We start from the raw sequence: 9,958 nt of genomic DNA on the forward strand, positions 1-9,958 counted from the left end.
AATGTAGGGTTCGAACTCCTATATGGGATATATAGCAGTATGAGGATACATGGACTGTCCATCTCTGAGTTCTCATCAGTAATTATGAAGAGTTTCCTGATTGTGAATGAAAGAGAAACTCGGACTACACCCGAGCGGCAGTACACATATTGAAGCTGTCCTTGTACAGGCAGATCCTCTGGTGTACTTGTGGGTTTGTTTCTGTTTCAGGTTCTGGGTTTAAGTGGGTGCTTAGCTTATGGCATAGATAACACTTAAGTTTCTGCTGTTCATGGAGAAATAATGAAGTCCAGGGTGGTGATGCGGGTCGGCGCAATGCAGAGTCATCGTCTCCACCAGGAAGTTTATTATTTCATTACGTCATGTATTCTTCTATTATGGCAAAACAACTTGTCAAAGATTTCACTTATCTTTGCAGCAACTTATCACCAACTTATCAATAATTGTATTTTTTCGTTTAATATAGTTACTTGAAAACATGAAAACATTTATTCGTAGGAATAAACAGGATTATACAAAATAAAAATAAAAAGTTGTATCTTGTTTTCTGCCAAATGGGCTGTTTAAATTTTTCACTAAATAACTAGCTAATAACTGTGTTCAAGTGATCTGTCTTCTTACTACCAAAGAAGTGTTTTATTTCTTGTTCAATTCAGAACACAGGACGGTGACTTAATGATAGATGACCGAGGTTTGTTATGTGATGATGATGATGATAGCATTCACGCAGCCCACGCAAGTTAAAAGCTCAGAGTAAAACAGGATGAAAATGCCATCCTCTCCATGGCAGGAATTTCAATGAACAACTCGAAATAAAGAATAAAAGGGACAAGAGGTAAGACAGTGGGTGGGCTTAGATAGCTTCCAGCCATAAAATCTCTCTCATCACGAATGTGTGGGAGACGTGTTTGCTCTCGGGTTCAAACATTTTAGCGCCGTGCCGATCGGGCCACTTTTTTTCTCCCGTCTGGGTGGGATTTTGATGTATAGTTGCGAGTAATCTAGGAGTGCAAGCAGCGGCATGTACACGTACACGTGGCCTTGCCGTTTTGTTTTTCTCTCGTTATGTGGGTGCCACTGCAGCGCTCTTCATTTCAGAGGTCTTTACTGCCTACACAGATGTGGTAGATCAAATCCACCTACATGCTGCCCAGGTTTTCGATTACCTAATAATTACTTTTATTTGTGTAGCACCTTGCTCGCACCCAAGGACGTGTTACTGTATAACACAGAAAGGCATTTCCAAGAAATAAATCGTGGGATAAAGTACAAACTGATACAATATAATTTTGTTCTGTAATCATAGTTTGTGCTTTTTTGATCTGTTTAAATCTGTTCATTCATTTAAATGATTCATTTGAACCTCTGGGAACGAGTATACAGACTTGAGGTGCCTTTGATGTAAAAGATTGCGATCATTAACCTTCCAAAAGGGCTGATTTTAAATGCATGCTTTCCATTTTTGCGGTTAGTATGCACTTCGTTGGGGACGTGCTCATCTTCTTGTCTTACTAAGTCAAGACTGAATTTGTGGTTTTTAAACATTCCACCACACATCCAAGAAGAACCAGTTCCTCATAACCCTTTACATTTTTTGATTTCAGACCTCCCACTGTTGGAGCCACCTGATCCTGTAACCAATGGCAACAGTCCAGGCGCTGCCTTTGACCCACGATCTCAGCAAGAGCCTCAGTGCCATTTACCCAGCATCCTCCCTGGCATCTTCTGACTGTGTCATGGGTAGCGTGGGCAGTCTGATCGAGAAGCACGACGTGTCAGCCCCCAGAGGAAACAAAGCCGTTCCTCAGGTCCCGCAGCGCCAGAACAACGGGCAGAACAGAAAGCACTTCAGCCAGAGAGAGTTGCTGAACTACCTGAACATCACCAAGAAAGAGCAGAAAGCGGGCAAGCACATCGTCTGCAGCAACTCGTCCATCAAGAGGGAGCATTCCAGAGAGGAGGAGAACCTCTACGCCAAGGTTTATCAAAAAAACGGCAAAGAGGTGGACCTGGGGAAGAACTCGCTCCCAACAGGGGGCAAGTTTGACAAGGTATGAAAGGGATAAATAGATGCTTTAATTAATGGTCTTCTCTTCTTAATAGGTGAAGAGTCTTTACGTGATGCTAGCTCTACCAATTAATGGGAATGTTTGTACTGCAAAGCTTTTAGGACTTATTAGATTGTAATAAAGACATACAGTGTAGCCTTAGGAGTATGCACAGGAATTGTGCTTCCAGTCACGTACACTCCCAATTTCATCCACCTGCTCAGTCAGTAAAGAATGCTTCTTTAAGCGGGAAGGTGACACAACTGGCACTTTCGTTATAGTCGCTTCCAGAGGTTGTAAATGAAATGTCCAATCTAACTGCATAAAAGCATGAAAATGCTTCTGAGGGGAGTCCTGTTTATAGCTGCTACAGCAGCTACCACATCCTGCATCAAATGCTTGTAAATCATGTAAGGTCTGTGCAGCCAGTATGGCAAGGGTTTGATTAAATTTAGCCTGCAGTCGAACACCGTCACAGATTTATTAAGTGTCCAATGCGCAGTAAATAAAGAAATATACTGTACTGTACATGAAGAAGATAAGCTATAATGTCTGTAATGTCATTCGGCACAATTTTAGGAGGTGATCTCTTGACATAATCACTGTTGAGAAAGAAATATTCTCAAACATTAATGGCTTTATTTTTCTCCAAAGCCTCGTTTAAGGTCGTCCGCCTTTAAGCCAGTGACGCCAAAGAGCTTTAGCTCCGTGCAGAACCTTTTCCCATCTAAATCTGAGGACCTGGTGAATAACAAGCACACATTCTATTCCAAGATGACATCCAAATCTCTATCCACTTCCTCCTCGTCCTCTTCACCTTCGCGAGTGGGTACCAGTGCCAACAAAGGCGTCCTGGCAGTGCCCCATGAAGAGGAGACAGCCTCGGATTCAGGCCATAACTCTATGAGCAGCCTGCCACCATACCGCCCTCCGTTCCGCCCCCAACTGGGGAACATCAGCGCCTCCATGGGTCATATTGAGCACATCGGTTCCCTCGAGCGCACCTCCGCAGGCACAGTTGGCTTCGGTGGCCTTAGTATGGCTGCCGAGTCGTATGAGCTCTCGCACTCTTTGGAGGACGTGGTAAAGGACCTGGAGGAGCGACTACAGGAAAAAGAGCACGAACTGTGGCAGATGAGGAGGAACCTGGATGAGAGCGAGGATGCGATTGCACAGGTTAGCACGCACTTTCCGGAGGTCCGATACAGTTTTGTAATATATCATAATATATAGACAGTAAATGTGACTGGATACTGTATTGTGTAAAGACTTATGAACTTGATTGATTGATTGATTGATTGATTGATTGAATGATTGATTGATTTTAATCCCTTGTATGATCGTGTGTGTAGGTGTTTGAGGGAAAGCAGCGGCTTTGGAAGAAGGAGGTATCTGAGCTAAAGCAGCTCTACACCACTAAGCTGCGTCAGGTATCCCAGCAGTCCCAGCGCTCCCAGCGTGCCCTGCAGCTGCAGCTCTACAAGGCTCAGCACGAGTGCAGTCGAGTACAAGACGAACTGAACACATTGCAGCGCAAATACCAGAGCTTGCAAAAACAGGGGGGAGCCGGGCAAAGCCACGAGCTTCAACCACAGCTTGAGGAGAGCCAATGGGAGGTACATGCTGAAATCTGAACACCAGAAAATACAAACTAAATCAATTTTTTTAATAAACTGATTTCTGAACTAAAATTATTTGGCCCAAGCAGGGGCTTGATAAATTTACATTAAGCTTACCTAAGTGTAGTTGTCAATGCCTTCCTGGATTGCAGAAAACATGTACAGGATGAACTTTAGGGATGGGAATCACCAAAGAACACTCAATACGGTATTATCACGATACATAGGTGTCGATTCGATTTGATTTTATAAATATCCAAATTTAATATTATTTAATTTAGATTTTGTTGATGATGTGCTGCCTGCCATTCTACAAGTACGGTAGTTTAGGGTGCCCCCCCCTGCAGGACTATAGAGGAATGGCAATAATTTTTTTTATTACACTACCGCTCAAAAGTTTAGGATCACTTGCAAATTCCTTAGTTTTTCAAAGAAAAACACATTTCTATGCAATTTACTAAAAAAAAGATCTATTTCACAAACAAATAAAGTCCCAGAATCACAGCACAGTCTCCGAATCAGAACTCTATTAAGCTGTTGTGGGAGCAGCTTGACCGTATGGTACGGAGGAAGACTCCATCAAGCCAATCCATCTTGTGGGAGATGCTCCAGGAAGCATGGGGTGAAATCTCATCAGATTATCTTGGACAGCTAGAATGCCTTTGGTCTGCCAGGCTATAATATCTGCAAAAGGTGTTTTTTTTTTATGATGTCAAAGTTTGAAGAACACATTGAGCATTTCTATCAAAATTATTATTTTTAACTCTGACAACGTCAGCATGTCTTGTTCTTTTGCTATATTTTTCTATTCAGATAAATTTCCTGTGTTTCCTTGAAAACAGTAACATTTTTAAGTGATCCCAAATTTTGATGGGGTAGTGAATAAATGTAAAAAAAAATATTTATTTATTAATTTTGCTGATACACAAATTGCTGCAAAAAAAATCTCTAATGAACCTGTTTGTGTCCATAAAGGTGTGTCAGAAAGCAGGGGAGATCTCCCTGCTGAAGCAGCAGCTCAAAGACTCCCAGGCCGAGGTGACCCAGAAGCTCAGTGAGATCTTCCTGCTGAAGACGCAGCTGCGTGAGACGCGCCAAGAGCTCTGCACCAAAGACGGTCAAGTTGAAATGCTGCAACTGGCCCTGCAGGCCGCGCGCCAGAAATGTGCCCTGGTAAGAGTGGTTTGGAATGATGATGACGCTCAGGATACCATGATGACGATGTAGAGGACATGAAATGGTGGTTTCCCCTCTCTGAATCTCAGATCTCACTTTTGCAGGGGAAGTCGGTGCAGAACCTGTCCACCCACCAGACTCCGGCTGAGGACAGCGGGGCGAGCGGCACAACAGAGGAGCGTCTCCGAGCTGAACTGCTGTTGGAGCGGCGTCAGAGCGAAGCCCAGGCTTCGGCCTTCGACGCAGAGCGTAGCACGTGGCAGCTGGAGAAGGAGAAGGTGCTTCGCTATCAGAGAGAGCTGCAGGCCAGCTACCTGGAAATGTTCCATAAAAACGAAATCCTGGAAAGAGAACTGCAGCAGCTCCGAGGAGGCGAAGGTGGAGGTGGAGCCGGTGCGGGCAGGTCTCCAGCCGAGCCCTCGGGTCTTCCCTGGATTGAACGGATTGAGTCTTCTGAAATCTGAAAATATGTATACGATATATGTGTATATGTGAATAACAGACTAAATGTACAAAGCTATAAGACTTTAAAATAAGCCAAAGGATAAAAGCAATGCTTTTCTTGATTTTCTTAAAATGTTTCTATGAATGTAAATGAATCAGTTTTGATTTGTGACCCAATATGAGAATGAATATCCCACAACATTGTGTGTTCCAGATGGATTCTGCTTTTTGAAAAAAGATTTTGATCTCATTAACTTCTTGGAAGAATTAAGACTTAAAACTTCCACTGACGCAATGGTTTATTAGATACATTGCACCATACCGTAAAGTACCATTAGAGTTGGGATTGTTTTTCTCCAGAGGAGGTTTAATGCACATTTTGTGATTTGAAAGTGATTCACCTTGACAAACCAGTTGGAATAACACGCAATTTACCCCATATTCCCACCACCAACACGTCATGTGGCAGATGTCAACGAATGAATAAAACATGAATAAGCATGACTGTCTGTTACTACATTTATCTATTAATATTTAATTACCTTATCTGGTTCTTTACTTTGTCATTATCTCCGAAGTGTGTAAAATAAATGGGTTATGGTAGAACCCTGTAAGGAAGTGAATAAATCTCTTTGGAAAAGAAGGAAGGCATGTCAAAACATGACTTTTGTTTTTATACCAAGTGGTAAATCAGAACCTTATAAGTGGTTCAACCTGTACATTTCTAGGAAAATTCATAGAGAATGACACTGTAGTTTGTCAGTCTGTGTCTAATGTCACAAGGTTTGGCATTTTAGATTTTAGAACCTTCAACAAGGATTCAGCAACTCTCAAAACATTCTACAACATTTTCCCAATAGGTTTCAGAACCTTCTTCAAGCTTCCCCAGCATTCTAGAACCAAAACATACTGAAATATTTCTCATAGACAGAGAACTTACTTCAGACAAACAGATATTCAAGAGTCATCTTCAAGACATTCTAGAAACTTTTTCCAAAACATTCTGGAACCTTCCTAATGAGACTTAGAACCTTTTTTCTTCATCAAGGAACATCAAGGAACATGTCCAACATATTCTAGAACCTTCCTAGCAACTTTGAGAACCTTTGTATAAAAAAAATGAGAAAAAATGGAAACATTAAAACATTACAGATCGTTCCTCGTAGATTCATCTGTCATCTTCAAACATTCTAGGATGTTTAATAAATAAATAAATAAATCAGGGGGAAAACTCCAAAACATTCTAGAACTTTCCTCTTAGATTTATGTGTGATCTTTGCGACCTTCAAGACATTCCAGACACTTTATATATATATATATATATATATATATATATATATATACAGTGGTGTGAAAAACTATTTGCCCCCTTCCTGATTTCTTATTCTTTTGCATGTTTGTCACACAAAATGTTTCTGATCATCAAACACATTTAACTTTTAGTCAAAGATAACACAAGTAAACACAAAATGCAGTTTTTAAATGATGGTTTTTATTATTTAGGGAGAAAAAAAATCCAAACCTACATGGCCCTGTGTGAAAAAGTAATTGCCCCCTGAACCTAATAACTGGTTGGGCCACCCTTAGCAGCAATAACTGCAATCAAGCGTTTGCGATAACTTGCAACGAGTCTTTTACAGCGTTCTGGAGGAATTTTGGCCCACTCATCTTTGCAGAATTGTTGTAATTCAGCTTTATTTGAGGGTTTTCTAGCATGAACCGCCTTTTTAAGGTCATCCCAAAACATCTCAATAGGATTCAGTTCAGGACTTTGACTAGGCCACTCCAAAGTCTTCATTTTGTTTTTCTTCAGCCATTCAGAGGTGGATTTGCTGGTGTGTTTTGGGTCATTGTCCTGCTGCAGCACCCAAGATCGCTTCAGCTTGAGTTGATGAACAGATGGCCGGACTAAAACCTAAAAACCTAAAACCTTCCTCATCGATTCAGGAGCTTCCTATGAATCATTCTGAAATTTTCTTTAAAACATTATGCAAAATGCCTTATAAATTCAAGAGCTGCCCTTTTCCCCTTAAATTGTGGAGCCTTTTTCATCCTTCTACATAAAAGATTCTGTAACCTTCTTTAAAGATACTGGAAAAGTCCAGGACAAAGATTCTGTAACATTTTTTAAAGAAGTATGTCTAGTACATTTATTCAGTGCACAACTAAGTGTCATCAATATTGATTCCCCTGACTCAGCAATCCACAGACAGCATTTAGGAGGATATGCCTGCGTGCACCAGAGTGACTTATAGCCTGAAAAATACATCACATAACGTTGTGTCTATTAAGGTGAGATATAGTTAATGAATAGGGTATAATAAATAAAATGCTTGTAAACAGAATTTAGTATCCATGTCGCATCACTGCATTCAGGCTTCATCTTTATACCTTGTGTTTTCATAATGATTGAAAAAAAACTCTCAAGGGGAAAAAACCCTCTAAATATTGATTTTTATTTAATAGTTCAGGAAAGTGCAGCGTTGAAAAGTGATGCATCATGTTTGGAATGTCACATGACTGGAAACCATAACGGTTATAGAGCAGCACTGGGACTTTAGGGTTGTCTCTAGACGCAGTTTATTTTTAGTCATATCAAATGATTTACCCAAAATCTGTGCAAATGAGAGTTAAATGAAGTTGTGTAATAGCATAATGCATTATACATAAAGAGTTGTTTAGATCTTCCCAGACTAGCTGTATTAACATTTTCGCCTGAAGGGCTCCTTTTAATGCAATGAGTTGGAGCAAAGAATGTAGGAATCCATCACTTCTACTGTATTTTCCTGTAACAGCGCACCTGCGAGTGATTTATTCTGCTTATTGGTTTAATGTGTAGAAATATATTTAAATATGGTTTCAGGAAACTAACGCAGAGATGTAAACCAGTATGAGCACAGGGTATTGTTCGAGACACTTGAATGGAGAAATCCTGATTGTACAGCTCTGCAAAACGTGTGATCTTAGAAAGGGAGCATATCTGGAATCCTGTTAAGTGTATCTAAAATTCCTTAAAACCAAATATGCGAATTTCCACTTGAACATGAAAATGATCCTGGATCCTACTGATGCAGACAGTTTTCCTCTGATGACTCTTGACTGTTCAATAGTTCAGTGATAAATTCCAGCAGTTTTGTACCCAAGCCTCCAATAACAAAAGTGGACTCCATATTAAATTAAATTAAACACCTTGTCTATCATACTAAACTTCCAGCTTTATAGCATGTAATATGACTGCAAATCAATAACCGCTACAAAACCATTCATAACCTTTAATCATTACCACGTTTTGTCACATCACATCACAAATGATATATGGTTTTAAATTTTTTTTGGCAAATTAAATCTAAAGTATGGGGTGCATTTTTCTTCTCCCCCTTTACTCCTAACTAAAATCCAGTGGAATCAACTGTGACTTACAAATATAAATACAGCTGTTCTGTGAAGCCCTCAGGTGTTTGTTGGGGAACATTAGTGAACAGAAGAGCATTGTGAAGCCCAAGGAAATCACCAGACAGATCAGGGATAAAGCTCCACAACTCAGGTGGGAGAATCTATAACTATTCGTCATGCTCTAGTATAATTTATATATAAATTTTCTCACATCTTTTTTTAAAGTTTTATTTACATACTAGTTTTATTTTCCCAATTTTTCTATTGTTGTAAAACTGCTTTGCGACAGCGACCATTGTTAAAAGTGCTATATAAAAAAAGTTTCATTTAATTTTCTGGTAAAAAAAGAAAAATTCTTGTTCTCTTGACCAATTATTTTGCCTTTTTTCAATAAATAAATAAATAAATGGCTAACATTAAAAAATATATATATCTCACACTTAGAAATTCAGTACAATTTGTCTATAAATATGTTAATAATCTAATAGTTGGTTAGTTGTAAAAGGAAATATCAAGAAAATAAAGTTTGACTTAATTAAAGGTACGATCACTTGCTAAGATCTCTCTCTCTTTGTAGTGAGCCTTCTGAATCCGAACTCAGGACTAATTTTTTAAGTATTTAGTTGAGCCTTCATGTACCTTCTGACCCGGTAGTGCACACTAACTATGACAGAATACAGACTCATAACGTACTTGGAAAGGAATTTACTCTACGCAGCATGCTTTCTGACTAAACTTTAACTGTTTACTAATTGGTCTGTCGGTTATGTTAAAAATCTGCCACAAGAATCTAGGATATGGTGGCTATACACTGGGAAAAATCTTAGCAAGTAAAATAGTCTGTAATCTAGAAAAATATATGTAATATATAATTCCATAAAATAAGTTTACAACAAATTAAATATACCATTAATTACGCTTATTCCTTGTCAAATGTTACTAAAAGTGCAAGGGAAAAATGTTTTGTTCTATTGGCAGAAAATTTTGCTAGTTTTTAGAAATTGAAGGAACCAATTCTTTCCATTTTAGTAACATTTGAGTGGAAATTAGCTCAATTATCCTATATTTGTCTTATTTTAAGAAATTATACACAGTTTGTCTAGACTAAAGAACATTTACTTGCTAAGATGGTTTTCAATATAGATATTTTTCTATTGGTTGTTGTAAATTCTTATAATTCCCGTTATTCCAGTTTTTTCAACAGAAGCTTTATTTCGATTGTGCATTTATGCCTTGATATACTGTAAGTGGTATGTACAAAAAGGCAAGGGTTGATAT

General features: G+C 39.1%; 1 protein-coding gene across 2 annotated transcripts in view; it reads left to right on the top strand.

Annotated features, from left to right (window-relative positions):
• n4bp3 (NEDD4 binding protein 3) overlaps positions 1-5,791 on the top strand; it is a 38,105-nt gene extending 32,314 nt beyond the window's left edge. For both annotated transcript variants that reach the window (XM_053485221.1, XM_053485213.1), the window contains exons 2-6: positions 1,605-2,051; positions 2,703-3,224; positions 3,401-3,664; positions 4,643-4,840; positions 4,948-5,791. In XM_053485221.1, the coding sequence (XP_053341196.1) occupies positions 1,641-2,051; positions 2,703-3,224; positions 3,401-3,664; positions 4,643-4,840; positions 4,948-5,307 (1,755 nt within the window). In that variant the 5' untranslated portion in view covers positions 1,605-1,640 and the 3' untranslated portion in view covers positions 5,308-5,791. The remainder of the gene's footprint in view (positions 1-1,604; positions 2,052-2,702; positions 3,225-3,400; positions 3,665-4,642; positions 4,841-4,947) is intronic.
• The last annotated feature ends 4,167 nt before the right edge of the window (positions 5,792-9,958 follow it).

The sequence above is a fragment of the Clarias gariepinus genome, chromosome 2, assembly GCF_024256425.1.
Source record: "Clarias gariepinus isolate MV-2021 ecotype Netherlands chromosome 2, CGAR_prim_01v2, whole genome shotgun sequence".
Classification (NCBI taxonomy): Eukaryota; Metazoa; Chordata; class Actinopteri; order Siluriformes; family Clariidae; genus Clarias; species Clarias gariepinus.